The sequence below is a fragment of the Pseudophryne corroboree genome, chromosome 2 (assembly GCF_028390025.1).
Source record: "Pseudophryne corroboree isolate aPseCor3 chromosome 2, aPseCor3.hap2, whole genome shotgun sequence".
Lineage (NCBI taxonomy): Eukaryota > Metazoa > Chordata > Amphibia > Anura > Myobatrachidae > Pseudophryne > Pseudophryne corroboree.
In genome coordinates, this window is record NC_086445.1 from 886,207,327 (window position 1) to 886,229,738 (window position 22,412).

General features: G+C 48.5%; 1 protein-coding gene across 2 annotated transcripts in view; it reads right to left on the reverse strand.

The window, feature by feature from the left end:
* CIDEB (cell death inducing DFFA like effector b) overlaps positions 1–22,412 on the reverse strand; it is a 65,166-nt gene that overhangs the window by 37,010 nt on the left and 5,744 nt on the right. Inside the window, exons 1-2 of one of the 2 annotated variants that reach the window (XM_063955995.1) lie at positions 11,858–11,965; positions 11,593–11,737 (exon numbers count right to left, since the gene is read on the reverse strand). In XM_063955995.1, the coding sequence (XP_063812065.1) occupies positions 11,593–11,737; positions 11,858–11,898 (186 nt within the window). In that variant the 5' untranslated portion in view covers positions 11,899–11,965. Of the gene's footprint in view, positions 1–11,592; positions 11,738–11,857; positions 11,966–22,412 lie in introns of those variants that run through there. The other variant, XM_063955994.1, reaches the window with a different exon arrangement.

Below are 22,412 nucleotides of genomic sequence, written 5' to 3' on the forward strand. Positions count from 1 at the left end.
CTCCAAACAAAATATTTGGATGAATAGAAGCAGTACCATCTTTAAAGGAACCAATCCGCGCTAGGTGCAATATTTGAATGAATTGCCAGCATTGGGTCGGCGTTTGTGTAAAATATTGTATTGGCACTGATTTTTTTTATGTGCCGTTTCTCTGGAGCACCTCCGGTGGCCACGGCGAAGCAGCATGTTAAATGCAATGCTTTAATAAAAATATTACTAATAATAATAATAATAATAATTAATCTTCATCACAAACTTTTTTTTTTTTAACCTAGGGCCTGAATTAGCTTAGGGTAGTATATTACAATACTAGTAACAACAATTGGACAAAAAAAAGTGGAGAACCAATCTATAAGTAATCTGATCAAATATCACACAAATGTCCAAATATCCCTGTTTACGTCCATCCCCATTTCACTATTGTGGGAGCCTTAAGTGTAGAATTTGGGCAGAAACATGGGTCATAAATATATCCAGACCCATAAACTTGGGATTGGAAACATTTAAGCTTTTTTCCACGGATCAGGGGCCCAGGTCAGCTGCCTGCCTGCGCATCGGCAGGCAGCCACGGAGAGAGAGCCGCGGTGAAATTCTTCATCTTCATACAGAGCCGGCCGTGAGCCAATCGGAGCTCACGAACCGTCAGCCAATCAGGAGCTGCCGAATGCAGCGCCTGATTGGCTGCCGGTCCGTGAGCTCCGATTGGCTCACGGCCGGCTCTGTATACAGAATATGATCGCTGGCCACGGCTTGCCTCTGCCTCCGTTCTTCCGTGGCTGCCTGCCGATGCGCAGCAGACAGCTGACCTGGCACCCTGATCCACACTACAACCACCCGTGCCAGATCTCACCCCGGGCCTGGAGTACCCGCCGTCCCCACTTGATGGCGGCCCAGGCCTCATACTGTACCTCCCAACATGACCCTCTCCAGGAGGGACAGAATGCTCTGCTCCTGGACTTCCCTCTTACTGTATGATTGCCCTCACCTGTGCTGAAACACATTTCTTATCCATTAACTTGATCAAAACAGGCGACAGCAATCATAAATTAAGAGAAAAGTACAGGAGCAGAGCATTTTGTCCCTCTTGGAGAGGGTCATGTTGGGAGGTATGCACGGCCTGTGAGTAGGGTTGCCGCCTCATGCATCATCGATTCCTGGAGATCCACCGCCCCCCAAATCCCAAACACACCCAACACCACCCCCCCCTCCCACAGCACTAAGCAATGTTCATGTAAAAAATAAGATTTTAAACCTACCGGTAAATCTTTTTCTCGTAGTCCGTAGAGGATGCTGGGGACTCCGTAAGGACTATGGGGATAGACGGGCTCCGCAGGAGACATGGGCACTTTAAGAAAGACTTTAGGAATGGGTGTGCACTGGCTCCTCCCTCTATGCCCCTCCTCCAGACCTCAGTTAGAGAAACTGTGCCCAAAGGAGACGGACAGTACGAGGAAAGGATTTTTGTTAATACAAGGGCAAGATTCATACCAGCCACACCAATCACACCGTATAACTTGAGATATACTAACCAGTTAACAGTATGAAAACAACATAGCATCAGTCCAAGACCGATGAAAACTATAACATAACCCTTATGTAAGCAAAACTATATACAAGTCTCGCAGCAGTAGTCCGCTATTGGGACGGGCGCCCAGCATCATCTACGGACTACGAGAAAGAGATTTACCGGTAGGTTTAAAATCTTATTTTCTCTTACGTCCTAGAGGATGCTGGGGACTCCGTAAGGACCATGGGGATTATACCAAAGCTCCCAAACGGGCGGGAGAGTGCGGATGACTCTGCAGCACCGATTGAGCAAACAGGAGGTCCTCCTCAGCCAGGGTATCAAACTTATAGAATTTTGCAAAGGTGTATGAACCCGACCAAGTAGCAGCTCGGCACAGCTGTATTGCCGAGACCCCCCGGGCAGCCGCCCAAGAAGAGCCCACCTTCCTAGTGGAATGGGCCTTAACCGATTTTGGTAACGGCAATCCAGCCATAGAATGAGCCTGCTGAATCGTGTTACAGATCCAGCGAGCAATAGTCTGCTTTGAAGCAGGGGCGCCAACCTTATTGGCCGCATATAGGACAAACAGTGCTTCTGTTTTTCTGACTCTAGCCGTTCTGGCCACGTAAATTTTCAAAGCCCTGACTACATCAAGGGACTCGGAATCCTCCAAGTCGCGCGTAGCCACAGGCACCACAATATTCATATGAAATGAAATGTTCATATGAAAAGATGACACCACCTTAGGCAAGAATTGAGGGCGGGTCCGCAATTCCGCTCTATCCATATGGAAAACTAGATAGGGGCTTTTATGAGACAAAGCCGCCAATTCCGACACTCGCCTAGCCGAAGCCAAGGCTAACAACATGACCACTTTCCAAGTGAGATATTTCAACTCCACCATTTGAAGTGGTTCAAACCAGTGCGACTTAAGGAAACTCAACACCACTTTATGGTCCCAAGGCGCCACCGGAGGTACAAAAGGAGGCTGAATATGCAGCACTCCCTTTACAATAGTCTGTACATCTGGGAGAGAAGCCAATTCTTTTTGAAAGAAAATGGATAAGGCTGAAATCTGAACCTTAATGGAGCCTAATTTTAGGCCCAAATTCACTCCAGTTTGTAGGAAGTGAAGGAAACGGCCCAGATGGAATTCTTCCGGAGGAGCATTCCTGGCCTCACACTAAGCAACATATTTTCGCCATATACGGTGATAATGTTTAGCTGTCACGTCCTTCCTAGACTTTATCAGAGTAGGAATGACCTCATCCGGAATGCCCTTTTCCGCTAGGATCCGGCGTTCAACCACCATGCCTTCAAACGCAGCCGCGGTAAGTCTTGGAACAGACAGGGCCCCTGTTGCAACAGGGCCTGTCGTAGAGGAAGAGGCCACGGATCTTCTGTGAGCATTTCCAGTAGATCCGGATACCAGGTCCTTCGTGGCCAATCTGGAACAATGAGAATTGTCTGTACTCCTCTTTTCCTTATTATTCTCAACACCTTTGGGATGAGAGGAAGAGGAGGAAACAAATAGACCGACTGGAACACCCACGGTGTCACTAGGGCGTTTACAGCTACCGCCTGAGAGTCTTTTGATCTGGCACAATACCTCTGCAGCTTTTTGTTGAGGCGGGATGCCATCATGTCTATCTGGGGCAGTCCCCACTGACTTGCAATCTGTGCGAAGACTTCCTGATGAAGTCACCACTCTCCTGGATGCAGGTAGTGTCTGCTGAGAAAGTCTGCTTCCCAGTTGTCCACTCCCGGAATGAACACTGCTGACAGTGTGCTTACATGATTTTCCGCCCAGCGAAGAATCCTGGCGGCTTCCGCCATTGCCACTCTGCTCCTTGTGCCACCTTGGCGGTTTTCATGAGCCACTGCGGTGATGTTGTCTGACTGGATCAGAACTGGTCGGTCGCGCAGTAAGGTCTCCGCTTGGCGTAGGGCGTTGTACATGGCCCTCAGTTCCAGGATGTTGATGTGAAGACAAGTCTCCTGACTTGACCAAAGACCTTGGAAGTTTCTTCCCTGCGTGACTGCTCCCCAACCTTGGAGGCTCGCGTCCATGGTCACCAGGATCCAGTCCTGAATGCCGAACCTGCGGCCTTCTAGAAGGTGAGCACTCTGCAGCCACCACAGGAGAGATACCCTGGCTCTTGGGGACAGGGTGATCAACTGATGAATTTGTAGATGTGACCCGGACCACTTGTCCAATAGGTCCCATTGGAAAGTCCTCCAATGGAACCTGCCGAAGGGAATGGCTTTGTATGATGCCACCATCTTTCCTAGGACTCGAGTGCAGTGATGCACTGACACCTGTTTTGGCTTCAATAAATTCCTGACTAGAGTCATGAGTTCCTGAGCTTTTTCTATTGGAAGATAAACCCTTTTCTGGTCTGTATCCAGAATCATGCCCAAGAAAGTCAGACGAGTCGTAGGAACCAACTGCGACTTCGGGATATTGATAATACAGCCGTTTTGCTGTAACACCTTCAGTGAAAGTGATACGCTGTTCAGTAACTGCTCTCTTGATCTCGCTTTTATGAGGAGATCGTCCAAGTACAGGATAATTGTGACACCTTGCTTGCGCAGGAGCACCATCATTTCCGCCATTACCTTGGTGAAAATCCTCGGAGCCGTGGAAAGCCCAAACGGCAACGTCTGAAATTGGTTATGACAATCCTGTACCGCAAATCTCAGGTACGCCTGATGAGGTGGATAAATGGGAACATGAAGGTATGCATCCTTTATGTCCAGAGATACCATAAAATCCCCCCCTTCCAGGCTGGCGATGACCGCTCTGAGCGATTCCATCTTGAACTTGAACCTTTTCAAGTATAGGTTCAGGGATTTTAAATTTAAAATGGGTCTGACCGAACCGTCCGGTTTCGGGACCACAAATGGGGTTGAGTAATATCCCCTCCCTTGTTGAAGCAGGGGAACCTTGACCACCACCTGTTGAAGATACAATTTGTGAATTGCATTTAACACTATCTCCCTTTCCGGGGGAGAAGCTGGTAGGGCCGATTTGAAAAACCGGCGAGGAGGCACCTCTTCGAATTCCAGCTTGTAACCCTGGGAAACAATTTCTATTGCCCAGGGATCCACCTGTGAGTGAACCCAGATGTGGCTGAAAACTCGAAGATGTGCCCCCACTGGGGCGGACTCCTGTAGCGGAGCCCCAGCGTCATGCGGTGGATTTTGTAGAGGCCGGGGAGGACTTCTGTTCCTGGGAACTAGCTGTGTTGTGCAGCTTTTTTCCTCTGCCCTTATCTCTGGCAAGAAAGGACGCACCTCGTACTTTCTTGTTTCTTTGTGATCGAAAGGACTGCATTTGAGAATGTGGCGCTTTCTTAGGCTGTGAGGGAATATAAGGTAGAAAATTTGATTTACCAGCCGTAGCTGTGGAGACCAGGTCCGAGAGACCTTCCCCAAACAATTCCTCACCCTTGTAAGGTAAAACCTCCATATGCCTCTTTGAGTCGGCATCACCTGTCCATTGCCGGGTCCATAGGACTCGTCTAGCAGAAATGGACATCGCGTTGATTCTAGAACCCAGTAGACTAATGTCTCTTTGAGCATCTCTCATATATAAGACCGCATCTTTTATATGCCCTAGGGTCAATAAAATGGTATCCTTATCTAGGGTCTCAATATCCGCTGATAAGGTATCTGTCCAAGCTGCTACCGCACTACAAACCCAGGCCGACGCAATCGCCGGTCTGAGTAAGGTACCAGAATGTGTGTAAATGGACTTCAAGATAACCTCCTGCTTGCGGTCAGCAGGATCCCTGAGGGTAGCCGTATCTTGGGATGGCAGCGCTACCTTTTTGGATAAGCGTGTTAATGCTTTGTCCACCTTAGGGGAGGATTCCCACCGTATCCTGTCCGTAGGCGGGAAAGGATACGCCATAAGAATCCTTTTGGGAATCTGCAGTTTTTTGTCTGGAGATTCCCAAGCTTTTTCACATAATTCGTTCAACTCATGTGAGGGGGGAAAAGTTACCTCAGGTTTCTTTCCCTTATACATGTGTACCCTCGTGTCAGGGACAGGGGGTTCCTCTGTGATATGCAAAACCTCTTATTGCAATGATCACATATCAAATAGATTTAGCCACTTTTGGCTGTAACTTTGCATCATCGTAGTCGACACTGGAGTCAGAATCCGTGTCGGTATCTGTATCTACAATTTGGGACAGTGGGCGCTTTTGAGACCCCGAAGGTCCCTGCGACATAGGGACAGACATGGGTTGACTCCCTGGCTGCTCCCTAGCTTCAGCTTTGTCTAATCTTTTGTGCAATAAATTTACATTAGCACTTAAAACCTTCCACATATGCATCCAGTCAGGTGTCGGCGTTGTCGACAGAGACACCACACTCATTCTCTCCTCCTCCTCCCCCTGAAAGCCTTCTACCTCAGATGTGTCTACACACGCGTACCGACACACCACACACTCAGGTAATCCTCTTATCTGTAGACAGTTCCCCCACAAGGCCCTTTGGAGAGAGAGAGAGAGTATGCCAGCACACACCCAGCGCTATATGACCCAGGAAAAAACACTATATAAATATATGTTTACCCTGTAGCGCTGTTTGTACATATATAAATGCGTCAAATTATGTGCCCCCCCCCCCCCCTTCTTCAAAACTCTCTTTCACCGTGGTTAAGCAGGGGAGAGTCCGGGGAGCTTCCTCTCAGCGCTGTGCTGTGGAGAAAATGGCGCTGGTGAGTGCTGAGGGAGAAGCCCCGCCCCCTCGGCGGCGGGCTTCTGTCCCGCTCAAATATACTGAAACTGGCGGGGGCTCTTTATATATACAGTGCCCAACTGTATGTATACCTATTTTTGCCAGTAAGAGGTTTATATGCTGCCCAGGGCGCCCCCCCCCCCCCCCTGCGCCCTGCACCCTTACAGTGACTGCCGTGTGTGAGGTGTATGGGAGCAATGGTGCACAGCTTCACCGCTGTGCGTTAACTCAGTGAGATCATGAAGTCTTCTGCTGCCTCTGAAGTCTTCTTCTCTTCTCATACTCACCCGGCTTCTATCTTCCGGCTCTGTGAGGAGGACGGTGGCGCGGCTCTGGGACGGACGGCGAGGGTGAGACCTGCGTACCGATCCCTCTGGAGCTAATGGTGTCCAGTAGCCTAAGAAGCAGAGCCTTGAAACTCACAGAAGTAGGTCTGCTTCTCTCCCCTCAGTCCCTCGATGCAGGGAGTCTGTTGCCAGCAGGCTCCCTGAAAATAAAAAACCTAACAAAATACTTTCTGACAGGAAACTCAGGAGAGCTCCCTGTAATGCACCCAGTCTCTTCTGGGCACACTAGTAAACTGAGGTCTGGAGGAGGGGCATAGAGGGAGGAGCCAGTGCACACCCATTCCTAAAGTCTTTCTTAAAGTGCCCATGTCTCCTGCGGAGCCCGTCTATCCCCATGGTCCTTACGGAGTCCCCAGCATCCTCTAGGACGTGAGAGAAATAAATATAATAATAATATAATATTATAAATAAAATATTCTACGTACAAACAATCTAAATAGAACAGTGTATCTATATAAATAGGAGTATAATAGTCGCCTCTTGGATAAATTACAGGCATTTGGTGCCTTAAAAGTAGATTGTGTGATAGAGGGAAGAACCCTGGAAGTGTAAGTGTTGCACACAACCAGGGGCGTATCTACCCATTGGCCAGGATGGCACTCGCCAGGGACGCCAGGCAAGGAGGGGGCGGTGCCACCCGCGGCCAAAGGGTAGAAGAGTAGTACTGTCAGACTGTACCTGGTGAGAATCTTTTACTGCTGACCCGGCGCCGGTGTCCGACAGCACCGCACTGCACTAGTGATCAGACTAGTGTCCGGCAGCACCGCACTTGTAATCAGACTCAAAATAAACTACAGCTCCCGGCAGCCCTTGCTGCCGGGAGCTGTAGTTTATTTTGAAGTGGAGGCACAGGGGAGTATGACACTGTTATTGGGGAGAGACATGGGGATGTAGGAGCAGCTGATAACACTACTATTAGGGGGTAGGGCATGAGGCAGAGGCACACGGGGAGTGGGGGCTCGGGGGACTAATTGCTCTACTATGGGGGAGGGGGCATAGGCATGCACACGGTGGGTGGCATGTTTGCACGGGCACACCCTGATGTTGGGCACCCCCCACATGCCTAGTCAGACACTGCACAAATATTTAATATAGAACCAGCCCTGGCCAGCATTTGCTGACTAATTACACATAATACACACTATGCAGTCACAATGGGGGTCATTCCGAGTTGTTCGCTCGTTGCCGATTTTCGCAACGGAGCGATTAAGGCAAAAATGCGCATGCGCAAGGTTCGCAGTGCGCATGCGGTTAGTATTTTAGCACAAAACTTAGTAGATTTACTCACGTCCGAACGAAGATTTTTCATCGTTGAAGTGATCGGAGTGTGATTGACAGGAAGTGGGTGTTTCTGGGCGTAAACTGGCCATTTTCTGGGTGTGTGCGGAAAAACGCAGGCGTTTCAGGGAAAAACACGGGAGTGTCTGGAGAAACGGGGGAGTGGCTGGGCGAACGCTGGGCGTGTGTGTGACGTCAAACCAGGAACAAAACTGACTGAACTGATCGCTATTTGTGAGTAGGTCTGGAGCTACTCAGAAACTGCTAAGAAATTTCTATTCGCAATTCTGCTAATCTTTCGTTCGCAATTCTGCTAAGCTAAGATACACTCCCAGAGGGCGGCGGCTTAGCGTGTGCAATGCTGCTAAAAGCAGCTAGCGAGCAACTCGGAATACCCCACAATGTGCGGGTACCATCTCTTCCCAGCTCCTATTTGGACACTGTCAACAGAGTTTCCTAACCTGCCAGTGGAGCGGACACCGCATACCAGGAGAAGGTTCTGTGTGTGAGCTGTACTGGCTGATAGGGGAAGATCTGTCTCAGGGGGATGGGGGAATCTTCTATATTGGGAGGAGGGGCCTATTCTGTGCTATGGGAGATAATGTGTCTGATAGGAAGGGGGATTCCTGTACTAGGGGGGGAAATAATCTGTCTGATGGAGCAAGGTGCAGGTGTGAGAGCTGGAAAGTGGGAGTGAGGTGCAGGGGAGATGGAAGCTGGGACCAAAGCACAGGTGTGAGACATGAAAGGTGGGAGTGAAGTGCAGGTGTGGGGAATAGAAGGTGGGAGCAAGGTACAGGTGTGACACATGGAAGGTGGGAGTGAGGTGTAGGGGAGATAGAAGGTGGGAGCGAGGTGCAGGGGAAATGGAAGGTGGGAGTGAAGAAGAGGTGTGAGAGATGGAAGGTGGGAGCGAGGTGTAGGGGAGATGGAAGGTGGGAGTGAGGTGCAGGGGAGACGGAAGGTGGGAGTGAAAAAGAGGTATGAGAGATGGAAGGTGGGAGTGAGGTACAGGTGTGATGTGAGAGATGGAAGGAGGGCGTGAGGTACATGGGTGACAGAGTGAGGGAGTGAGAGGTGCGGTGGGGTGAGACTGAGAGATGGAGTGAGGGAGTGAAAACTAGTGGGCTAAAGAAGAACAGGGGGCATGAGAGGTGCAAGGGTGTAAGTAAGGGAAGGAGGAAGTTCAGTCAGGGGTGACATATGAGACATTAAGGTGTTTGGCATCCTGGCGGTCGGAAAGCTGAGGCCAGCGTCCCGAAACTGTTTAGAATACTGATGCTGGCATCCCAACATAGGGGTGGTATTCAGTATGCCGGCTGTTGAGATCCCAGTGCACAGTATACCGGCGCCGGAATCCCGACACCCGGCATACCGACACCTATTCTCCATCTTGGGGGTCCACAACCCCCTGGAGGGAGCATAAATAGCGTGGCACGTGTAGCGTACCACCGTGCCCGCAAGGGGCTCATTTGCAATCACCACGCTGCCGGCATTCCAGCGGTCGGGATCTCGGCGCTGGTATGCTGGGCGCCGGCAAGTCATACCACACCCCAACATAGATAGCGATGCAGAATGCCAAAATCCGGATCGAGTTGGTGCCAAAGTCTCCACTGGCAAGCCGAGTGGGAGGGTTAGGGTTAGGCTGCGAGGGTGGGAGGGTTAGGGTTAGGCTGCAGGGAGGGAGATTAGGAAGGGTGGGTTAGGGTTAGGCACCGCTGAAGAGGCTGGGGTGGGTGGGTTAGGGTCAGGCTGTGGGAAAGGTGGGTTAGGGGTGAGGGATGGTGTAACGTGAATACAAGACACTACTGTGCGGTGTACTGTGAATAAGGGACACTACTGTGTGGCATAATTTGAATTGGAAGTACTATTGTGTCCATGCCCTTGTGTGTGGATGGGGGGGGCGCCAACCCCTTACTTTGCCTGAGGCGCTCGGACCCCTAGATACACCCCTGCACACAACCTAATCAATATCAAGCTTCAACAGGTTATACAAACAAATGCACTACCAAAAGGTGTCTGTTAGTGATTAAAAAATATACATATACTGTATCTATATATAACTTGGGCCACTATTTGTTTCATGCATGTTCATTATATTATAAATATACGTGTGACATGCCTGTCAGCTCTCGTTGCTCTTCTCACATGAGCTGGGCCGGCGTTACTTTACCACCGCAGCCCGGGAAAATGCTGAGGAAGAGCTTCCGCTGGCAGCGTCACGGCAGCTTCGGCTCAGTCTGCGCTGAACACAGTTTTGCGAGATTTGTTGTCATCATCTCGCGAGACAGTCACTGTAGTTCACTGAGTTCCTCGGCTGCCAAGGAGCACTGATGGTGCTCCCAGGGTCCCCTTATTCCTGGAGAATTCAGGAATCCGGATGAAGGGAAAAGCCTCCTGGAGGGTTGCCACCAAATCCTGGAGAATACAGGAAATCAGGGAGAGGTGGCTGCCTGTGAGTTTAAGCTGCTCCCATATGGAATAACAGCCGTAGCTGCCTGCTTCTGCTCAAAACTTTATTAACAAGTTTCTGTCAACTGAGATAAGGGCATCCATATGGGTTTTCCCAAGTAATGGGTTAGAAAAGAAACACCTGACATTTTACAAATTCTGAATCAAAAATTTCTTCTATCTTATCATTATGTAATTGCATTTTACATAAAAGTGTGTGTTTTTTTTTAAATTGTGCCTAAAATTATGCAATCACTGAGTAAACCAAATGTAATCCTCATTTTGTATTGACAGTTCTGACATGTAATTTGTTTTGTATGGTGATTTGTTACTATGTTTTCTATAGTAACTGTCATTTCTATTCACTTTTGTAAACGGTGGAATGGGGGATATGGGGCCATCACACACAATACTAAATTTACCGTCACCCACTGCAATCCCAATAATTATATGTTTACTGAACTAGGGGCCTAATTCAGACCAAATCGGTGCTGTTTTCACATAGCAGCCGATCAGGTCTGAACTGCGCATGCTAGACTGCCGACGGCTGATTGACAGGCAGAGACGGTCACTGGGCAGGAGGGGGTGGGCCGGCAGCGTTTGGCCACCGTTTAGGGGGCGCAGTCCAGGCAATGCAGGCGTGCCTGGGCCATTGGGGGGGGGGGGGGGGGGATGCGGCTGTGTGATGTCACACGCAGCCGATGTGACCCTCACAGCGACGAGTAGCTCCTGCCAGCGAGCTACTCTTCCAGTACAATAGCTTTGCCGCTGTGCAGTGCTTTTGTACTTGTGCGGGGGGGTCGGGACTGACTAGCATGTCATTTAGCACATCTACGATCAGGTCTGAATTAGGCTTTAGGTTATAATGGTGATTTCTTTTTTAACCCCACTCTATTAAATATTAACTTCTAAAGCCCAGAGTACAAGATATAGTAATTGAATCAGATATACACATGTCCTTACCATTCCAGTTTTGAACAATAGGAGTATTTGCAAAGGAAATATTCCAGGGACAAATATTTGAAAAATGGACTGTCACTGAAATTTAGGGACAGGTGGAAACTACCGTAAGCGTCACATTTACAGCAACATGAGCTACTATTTCCAACTTGTCTAAAAAATGGATTTCATGGCTGATTTCTTTCAGATTATTTATATACAACAATATGAAAATCAGAGAGATGACATTTTAAGATGTTATATTTTTAGACGGTCTCTCATCTCCATTTACAGAGTAGCCTTCAGAGTAGTCTAACTTACCTTTGCTATCAGCTCTCTGAGGGACCCAGCAGTAACTCCTTTCCGTACGCTGCGATCATGGCTACAAACACGGAACGGCCTCTGTGGTGGGGCAGAGGCAGTTTTCACCCGACGGGTTATCTCTGAGCCCACAGATGAAAAAGACCTGCAATACACCAAAGCAGTGGTCATTATTAAGTAATGGATCCATGGTACATAGCCATTAGCCTTTGTACAGTGGAGTTACTGTGAAACCTAATACATTTCCAATTGTCAAATTACAAACCTGACTAAAGCCCCAGCACCAAGGTTTGATATAAACTCCATCTGTATCCACTGACAAATGACAAATCCCTGCTTCTTTGTGAACTAATTATTTCTGAGCTGACTATTGTGGACTATGAAACCTTCCAGCAGAAAAGCACATGAGCAAAGTTCAACAGAATAAAACAGTCTGGATTGCAACACTGGCATAAGAGCCAGAAGCAGTGACATCACAGAAATGTTAATAACATTGGAATCTAGGGGCACAGTATTCTCACTCCTCAAAGATTACAGCAGCTTTGTAGACAAGGAAAGCAGAAATGTGTTTTAAAAAAACAACAATGATGATAAATAGAAGGATACTCCTTCAACATGACCTTGCTCACTGACAGGAGAAGGCAGAGAATGACATGGAAGAGGTAGAGGGTGACAGAATGAGGCAGAAAGTGGCAGGGGAATGCAGTGGGTGACAGTGAGAGACATAGGGTGGCAGGGGGAGGCAGTTGGTGATCGTGAGAGGCAGCTCAGGACAGGGGGAAGCAAAGGGTGACAGAGGAGGCAGAAGGTGACAGGGGAAGGCAGTGGGCGACAGTGAGAGACAGAGGGTAACAGGGGAAGACAGTTGGTGATAGTGAGAGGCAGATGATGACAGGGGGAGGTAGAGGGTGACAAGGGAGGCAGAAGGTGATAGGAGGAGGCAGTTAGTGACAGGGAGATGGAGAGGGTAACGGGGAGGCAGGGGGAGACAGAGGAAGACAGAGGGTGACAGGAGGAAGTGGATGATGGGGGAGAACGTGAGTGACAGTGGGTGAGGCATAGTTCAGCGCTTACCAAGGTAATGCATGTGTCCTATGCGCTCACAGAGGCAGCCGTGCCAGGCATGGATTAACCATGTGCTGCCTGCATCTCTCCTCGGGTCTCACTGCTTCCTACCCCTAGCCGCAGGGCATGAACGCTGGAAGCACAAACAGTATTCTTTTGTATTGCTATTCTTTCCAGTCCTCCTTTCCAGTGTCTCCTTTTACCAATCCCGTCTCGTCCCACAACTCCAATGTCACAGGGTAATACCGGCTGCTGTGACTCCTCACTGGTCATCTGTCATACCCTGCAAAAATATTTAGGCAACTCAGACCAGTGGAAACAAGTTAATGGTCTGGACTTCACCACTGGTGGGCACTATAGTCCCCAGGCACCCTGGGGCAATGCACCTATTGCAACACTAGTAGTTCCATCCCTAATATTTAGGGTCTGATCTTGGTACCATTTCCAGTTGATACAGCCCATGTGATATCTCGACTGGATTGATAAGTGTTCTGTTTGCACGGTTTACACTGCTGCCAGTGTCCTGTTGCTTCTGTCAATTAAAAATTCTAGCGCACATGCGTGGATTAGCAATTTGACCCATAAAAAATGCTTTCTGCCGAAGATAATTGCATAACATCCGCTGGTAACGTTCCTAATATAGATCCAAAGATTGATAGGAGTTATGAGATCTGGTCAGCATACAGGTGTTCAGGATCCTAACAGTCAGAATACTGACACCGGAATCCCAACACTGGGAAGAACACTGATTCTGGGATCCCAACATACTGTAAATTACAATGCCGGTGCCGGAAACCCGACTGTTGGCATCCCAAGGTAAGTATGCCAGGGCTGGTTAGGGTTAGCCAAAGCGGGGGAGGGGGTGGTAGGTTTAGGCAGTATAGGGGAGGTTAGTGTTAGGTTGCGGGGAGAGAGGGTTAAGTTTAGGGACCACTGGGGAACGTTAGGGTTAGGCAAAGGGGGGAGGCTTAGGGCACTGGTGGGTACACACTTGCCCAATCCTCCCTACCAACTGGTTTGCCTGACACTGGACAAGTGTGCACCATCCGCCGACCGCCCAGCATAACTTAAACCTACTTAAAAACTAGGAGACCCGACCAACAACTAGGCGACCGATATTGTAGTGTGTAGGCTGCGGAGACCGGAGCAGATCTCTAGTTCCAGCAGCCCAGCACACTATCAGCATGGCGGCGGTGTGGGATCCTGGCACCATCCACCGCTGCGAGACCTGGCAAAGGGTAGGGCGGCGGGAAGCTATGCAGAGGGACAGGAAACGTTACCTGTGCAGAGTTCAGCAACGGACGGTGTGCTTAATAGCGGCAGGTGCAGCTTCCAATTTCAAAAATGGTGCCCCCTAGCTACAAGGTTAGATACAAACTTTCTTAACATGCTTTTGGGGCATATTTACTAATCATTGGGGTAAATTTACTAAGATTCGTATTTTCCCGTTTGAGGTCAAAGTTCAATCACGAATGACATCGAAAGTGTAAATATGCAACTTTTTGAATTGATTACGACTAATTTACTAAGCTGCCGTATTCTGCATTTTCAGGTTTTCCGATGTCGATGTCATTCGGGTTTTTTGGCAGTGTTTTACGTGAGTGACTTGTAAAACACTGCCGACTTTAATACAATGAATCTCGGCCGGATCTGAGAGATCCGTGCTGGGCTTCATTGTGCACCTTGTAAAAAAAAAAAAAAAAAAAATGTTTAAATGTAAAAAAAAAATTGCGTGGGGTCCCCCCTCCTAAGGCAAACCAGCCTCGGGCTCTTTGAGCCGAGCCTGGTTGCAGAAATATGGGGAAAAAATGGACAGGGGTTCCCCCATATTTAAACAACCAGCATCGGGCTCTGCGCCTGGTCCTGGTTCCAAAAATACGGGGGACAAAAAGCGTAGGGGTCCCCCGTATTTTTTAAACCAGCACCGGGCTCCACTAGCTGGACAGATAATGCCACAGCCGGGGGTCACTTTTATACAGTGCCTTGCGGCCGTGGCATCAAATATCCAACTAGTCACCCCTGGCCGGGGTACCCTGGGGGAGTGGGGACACCTTCAATCAAGGGGTCCCCCCCCCAGCCACCCAAGGGCCAGGGGTGAAGCCCAAGGCTGTCCCCCCCATCCAATGGGCTGCGGATGGGGGGCTGATAGCCTTTGTTCAAAGTGAATGATATTGTTTTTAGTAGCAGTACTACAAGGCCCAGCAAGCCTCCCCCACAAGCTGGTACTTGGAGAACCACAAGTACCAGCATGCGGCGGAAAAACGGGCCCACTGGTACCTGTAGTACTACTACTAAAAAAATTCCCCAATAAAGACAACACACACACACCTTGAAAGTATAACTTTAATACATCCATCCACACCTCCATATACACATACTTACCTTATGTTCCCACGCAGATCGGTCCTCTTCTCCAGTAGAATCCATGGTGTACCTGTTGAAAAAATTATACTCACATAATCCAGTGTTTTAGGCTCCTCAGTAAATCCTTTTGTAATCCACGTACTTGTAAAAATAAAAAAACGGATACCCGACCTCGCACTGAAAGGGGACCCATGTTTTCACTAGAGATGAGCGGGTTCGGTTTCTTTGAATCCGAACCCGCACGAACTTCACTTTTTTTTTCACGGGTCCGAGCGACTCGGATCTTCCCGCCTTGCTCGGTTAACCCGAGCGCGCCCGAACGTCATCATGACGCTGTCGGATTCTCGCGAGACTCGGATTCTATATAAGGAGCCGCGCGTCGCCGCCATTTTCACACGTGCATTGAGATTGTTAGGGAGAGGACGTGGCTGGCGTCCTCTCCATTTAGATTAGATTTAGAAGAGAGAGAGAGAGAGAGATTGCTGTGATACTGTAGATTAGAAGAGAGTGCAGAGTGCAGACAGAGTTTAGTGACTGACGACCACAGTGACCAGTGACCACCAGAGACAGTGCAGTTGTTTGTTTTATTTAATATATCCGTTCTCTGCCTGAAAAAAACGATACACAGTCACACAGTGACTCAGTCTGTGTGCACTGCTCAGCCCAGTGTGCTGCACATCAATGTATTGTATATAAAGCTTATAATTGTGGGGGAGACTGGGGAGCACTGCAGGTTGTTATAGCAGGAGCCAGGAGTACATGATAAATAATATTATATTAAAATTAAACAGTGCACACTTTTGCTGCAGGAGTGCCACTGCCAGTGTGACTAGTGGTGACCAGTGCCTGACCACCAGTATATTAGTAGTATTGTATACTATCTCTTTATCAACCAGTCTATATTAGCAGCAGACACAGTACAGTGCGGTAGTTCACGGCTGTGGCTACCTCTGTGTCGGCACTCGGCAGGCAGTCCGTCCATCCATAATTGTATTATATACCACCTAACCGTGGTTTTTTTTTTCTTTCTTTATACCGTCGTCATAGTCATACTAGTTGTTACGAGTATACTACTATCTCTTTATCAACCAGTGTACAGTGCGGTAGTTCACGGCTGTGGCTACCTCTGTGTCGGAACTCGGCAGGCAGTCCGTCCATCCATAATTGTATTATAATATATACCACCTAACCGTGGTTTTTTTTTCGTTCTTTATACCGTCGTCATACTAGTTGTTACGAGTATACTACTATCTCTTTATCAACCAGTGTACAGTGCGGTAGTTCACGGCTGTGGCTACCTCTGTGTCGGAACTCGGCAGGCAGTCCGTCCATCCATAATTGTATTATAATATATACCACCTAACCGTGGTTTTTTTTTTCGTTCTTTATACCGTCGTCATACTAGTTGTTACGAGTATACTACTATCTCTTTATCAACCAGTGTACAGTGCGGTAGTTCACGGCTGTGGCTACCTCTGTGTCGGCACTCGGCAGGCAGTCCGTCCAACCATAATTGTATTATATACCACCTAACCGTGGTTTTTTTTTCATTCTTTATACCGTCGTCATACTAGTTGTTACGAGTATACTACTATCTCTTTATCAACCAGTGTACAGTGCGGTAGTTCACGGCTGTGGCTACCTCTGTGTCGGCACTCGGCAGGCAGTCCGTCCAACCATAATTGTATTATATACCACCTAACCGTGGTTTTTTTTTCATTCTTTATACCGTCGTCATACTAGTTGTTACGAGTATACTACTATCTCTTTATCAACCAGTGTACAGTGCGGTAGTTCACGGCTGTGGCTACCTCTGTGTCGGCACTCGGCAGCCCGTCCATAATTGTATATACCAGTGACCTAACCGTGGTTTTTTTTTCTTTCTTTATACATACATACTAGTTACGAGTATACTATCTCTTTATCAACCAGTCTATATATTAGCAGCAGACACAGTACAGTGCGGTAGTTCACGGCTGTGGCTACCTCTGTGTCGGCACTCGGCAGCCCGTCCATAATTGTATATACCACCTAACCGTGGTTTTTTTTTCTTTCTTTATACATACATACTAGTTACGAGTATACTATCTCTTTATCAACCAGTCTATATATTAGCAGCAGACACAGTACAGTGCGGTAGTTCACGGCTGTGGCTACCTCTGTGTCGGCACTCCGCAGCCCGTCCATAATTGTATATACCAGTGACCTAACCGTGGTTTTTTTTTCTTTCTTTATACATACATACTAGTTACGAGTATACTATCTCTTTATCAACCAGTCTATATATTAGCAGCAGACACAGTACAGTGCGGTAGTTCACGGCTGTGGCTACCTCTGTGTCGGCACTCGGCAGCCCGTCCATAATTGTATATACCAGTGACCTAACCGTGGTTTTTTTTTCTTTCTTTATACATACATACTAGTTACGAGTATACTATCTCTTTATCAACCAGTCTATATATTAGCAGCAGACACAGTACAGTGCGGTAGTTCACGGCTGTGGCTACCTCTGTGTCGGCACTCGGCAGCCCGTCCATAATTGTATATACCAGTGACCTAACCGTGGTTTTTTTTTCTTTCTTTATACATACATACTAGTTACGAGTATACTATCTCTTTATCAACCAGTCTATATATTAGCAGCAGACACAGTACAGTGCGGTAGTTCACGGCTGTGGCTACCTCTGTGTCGGCACTCGGCAGCCCGTCCATAATTGTATATACCACCTAACTGCGTTTTTATTTTTTCTTTCTTTATACATACATACTAGTTACGAGTATACTATCTCTTTATCAACCAGTCTATATATTAGCAGCAGACACAGTACAGTGCGGTAGTTCACGGCTGTGGCTACCTCTGTGTCGGCACTCCGCAGCCCGTCCATAATTGTATATACCAGTGACCTAACCGTGGTTTTTTTTTCTTTCTTTATACATACATACTAGTTACGAGTATACTATCTCTTTATCAACCAGTCTATATATTAGCAGCAGACACAGTACAGTGCGGTAGTTCACGGCTGTGGCTACCTCTGTGTCGGCACCCGGCAGCCCGTCCATAATTGTATACTAGTATCCAATCCATCCATCTGCATTGTTTACCTGAGGTGCCTTTTAGTTGTGCCTATTAAAATATGGAGAACAAAAATGTTGAGGTTCCAAAATTAGGGAAAGATCAAGATCCACTTCCACCTCGTGCTGAAGCTGCTGCCACTAGTCATGGCCGAGACGATGAAATGCCAGCAACGTCGTCTGCCAAGGCCGATGCCCAATGGCATAGTACAGAGCATGTCAAAACCAAAACACCAAATATCAGTAAAAAAAGGACTCCAAAACCTAAAATAAAATTGTCGGAGGAGAAGCGTAAACTTGCCAATATGCCATTTACCACACGGAGTGGCAAGGAACGGCTGAGGCCCTGGCCTATGTTCATGGCTAGTGGTTCAGCTTCACATGAGGATGGAAGCACTCAGCCTCTCGCTAGAAAACTGAAAAGACTCAAGCTGGCAAAAGCACCGCAAAGAACTGTGCGTTCTTTGAAATCCCAAATCCACAAGGAGAGTCCAATTGTGTCGGTTGCGATGCCTGACCTTCCCAACACTGGACGTGAAGAGCATGCGCCTTCCACCATTTGCACGCCCCCTGCAAGTGCTGGAAGGAGCACCCGCAGTCCAGTTCCTGATAGTCAGATTGAAGATGTCAGTGTTGAAGTACACCAGGATGAGGAGGATATGGGTGTTGCTGGCGCTGGGGAGGAAATTGACCAGGAGGATTCTGATGGTGAGGTGGTTTGTTTAAGTCAGGCACCCGGGGAGACACCTGTTGTCCGTGGGAGGAATATGGCCGTTGACATGCCAGGTGAAAATACCAAAAAAATCAGCTCTTCGGTGTGGAGGTATTTCACCAGAAATGCGGACAACAGGTGTCAAGCCGTGTGTTCCCTTTGTCAAGCTGTAATAAGTAGGGGTAAGGACGTTAACCACCTCGGAACATCCTCCCTTATACGTCACCTGCAGCGCATTCATAATAAGTCAGTGACAAGTTCAAAAACTTTGGGTGACAGCGGAAGCAGTCCACTGACCAGTAAATCCCTTCCTCTTGTAACCAAGCTCACGCAAACCACCCCACCAACTCCCTCAGTGTCAATTTCCTCCTTCCCCAGGAATGCCAATAGTCCTGCAGGCCATGTCACTGGCAATTCTGACGAGTCCTCTCCTGCCTGGGATTCCTCCGATGCATCCTTGCGTGTAACGCCTACTGCTGCTGGCGCTGCTGTTGTTGCCGCTGGGAGTCGATGGTCATCCCAGAGGGGAAGTCGTAAGCCCACTTGTACTACTTCCAGTAAGCAATTGACTGTTCAACAGTCCTTTGCGAGGAAGATGAAATATCACAGCAGTCATCCTACTGCAAAGCGGATAACTGAGTCCTTGACAACTATGTTGGTGTTAGACGTGCGTCCGGTATCCGCCGTTAGTTCACAGGGAACTAGACAATTTATTGAGGCAGTGTGCCCCCATTACCAAATACCATCTAGGTTCCACTTCTCTAGGCAGGCGATACCGAGAATGTACACGGACGTCAGAAAAAGACTCACCAGTCTCCTAAAAAATGCAGTTGTACCCAATGTCCACTTAACCACGGACATGTGGACAAGTGGAGCAGGGCAGGGTCAGGACTATATGACTGTGACAGCCCACTGGGTAGATGTATGGACTCCCGCCGCAAGAACAGCAGCGGCGGCACCAGTAGCAGCATCTCGCAAACGCCAACTCTTTCCTAGGCAGGCTACGCTTTGTATCACCGCTTTCCAGAATACGCACACAGCTGAAAACCTCTTACGGCAACTGAGGAAGATCATCGCGGAATGGCTTACCCCAATTGGACTCTCCTGTGGATTTGTGGCATCGGACAACGCCAGCAATATTGTGTGTGCATTAAATATGGGCAAATTCCAGCACGTCCCATGTTTTGCACATACCTTGAATTTGGTGGTGCAGAATTTTTTAAAAAACGACAGGGGCGTGCAAGAGATGCTGTCGGTGGCAGAAAAATTGCGGGACACTTCGGCGTACAGGCACCACGTACAGAAGACTGGAGCACCACCAAAAACTACTGAACCTGCCCTGCCATCATCTGAAGCAAGAAGTTGTAACGAGGTGGAATTCAACCCTCTATATGCTTCAGAGGTTGGAGGAGCAGCAAAAGGCCATTCAAGCCTATACAATTGAGCACGATATAGGAGATGGAATGCACCTGTCTCAAGTGCAGTTGGAGAATGATTTCAACGTTGTGCAAGGTTCTGATGCCCGTTGAACTTGCCACACGTGAAGTCAGTTCAGACACTGCCAGCCTGAGTCAGGTCATTCCCCTCATCAGGCTTTTGCAGAAGAAGCTGAGGCATTGAAGAAGGAGCTAAAAGGGAGCGATTCCGCTAGGCATGTGGGACTTGTGGATGCAGCCCTTAATTCGCTTAACAAGGATTCACGGGTGGTCAATCTGTTGAAATCAGAGCACTACATTTTGGCCACCGTGCTCGATCCTAGATTTAAAGCCTACCTTGGATCTCTCTTTCCGGCAGACACAGGTCTGCTGGGGTTGAAAGACCTGCTGGTGACAAAATTGTCAAGTCAAGCGGAACGCGACCTGTCAACATCTCCTCCTTCACATTCTCCCGCAACTGGGGGTGCGAGGAAAAGGCTCAGAATTCCGAGCCCACCCGCTGGCGGTGATGCAGGGCAGTCTGGAGCGACTGCTGATGCTGACATCTGGTCCGGACTGAAGGACCTGACAACGATTACGGACATGTCGTCTACTGTCACTGCATATGATTCTCTCAACATTGATAGAATGGTGGAGGATTATATGAGTGACCGCATCCAAGTAGGCACGTCACACAGTCCGTACTTATACTGGCAGGAAAAAGAGGCAATTTGGGAGGCCCTTGCACAAACCTGGCTTTATTCTACCTAAGTTGCCCTCCCACAAGTGTGTACTCCGAAAGAGTGTTTAGTGCCGCCGCTCACCTTGTCAGCAATCGGCGTACGAGGTTACATCCAGAAAATGTGGAGAAGATGATGTTCATTAATAAAATGAATTATAATCAATTCCTCCGCGGAGACATTGACCAGCAGCAATTGCCTCCACAAAGTACACAGGGAGCTGAGATGGTGGATTCCAGTGGGACGAATTGATAATCTGTGAGGAGGGGGATGTACACGGTGATATATCGGAGGGTGAGATGAGGTGGACATCTTGCCTCTGTAGAGCCAGTTTGTGCAAGGAGAGATTAATTGCTTCTTTTTTGGGGGGGGTCCAAACCAACCCGTCATATCAGTCACAGTCGTGTGGCAGACCCTGTCACTGAAATGATGGGTTGGTTAAAGTGTGCATGTCCTGTTTTGTTTATACAACATAAGGGTGGGTGGGAGGGCCCAAGGATAATTCCATCTTGCACCTCTTTTTTCTTTTCTTTTTCTTTGCATCATGTGCTGATTGGGGAGGGTTTTTTGGAAGGGACATCCTGCGTGACACTGCAGTGCCACTCCTAAATGCGGCCCGGTGTTTGTGTCGGCCACTAGGGTCGCTAATCTTACTCACACAGTCAGCTACCTCATTGCGCCTCTTTTTTTCTTTGCGTCATGTGCTGTTTGGGGAGGGTTTTTTGGAAGGGACATCCTGCGTGACACTGCAGTGCCACTCCTAGATGGGCCCGGTGTTTGTGTCGGCCACTAGGGTCGCTAATCTTACTCACACAGCTACCTCATTGCTGCCTCTTTTTTTCTTTGCGTCATGTGCTGTTTGGGGAGGGTTTTTTGGAAGGACATCCTGCGTGACACTGCAGTGCCACTCCTAGATAGGGCCCGGTGTTTGTGTCGGCCACTAGGGTCGCTAATCTTACTCACACAGTCAGCTACCTCATTGCGCCTCTTTTTTTCTTTGCGTCATGTGCTGTTTGGGGAGGGTTTTTTGGAAGGGCCATCCTGCGTGACACTGCAGTGCCACTCCTAGATGGCCCGGTGTTTGTGTCGGCCACTAGGGTCGCTAATCTTACTCACACCAGTCAGCTACCTCATTGCGCCTCTTTTTTTCTTTGCGTCATGTGCTGTTTGGGGAGGGTTTTTTGGAAGGGCCATCCTGCGTGACACTGCAGTGCCAACTCCTAGATGGGCCCGGTGTTTGTGTCGGCCACTAGGGTCGCTAATCTTACTCACACAGCTACCTCATTGCGCCTCTTTTTTTCTTTGCGTCATGTGCTGTTTGGGGAGGGTTTTTTTGGAAGGGACATCCTGCGTGACACTGCAGTGCCACTCCTAGATGGGCCCGGTGTTTGTGTCGGCCACTAGGGTCGCTTATCTTACTCACACAGAGCGACCTCGGTGCAAATTTTAGGA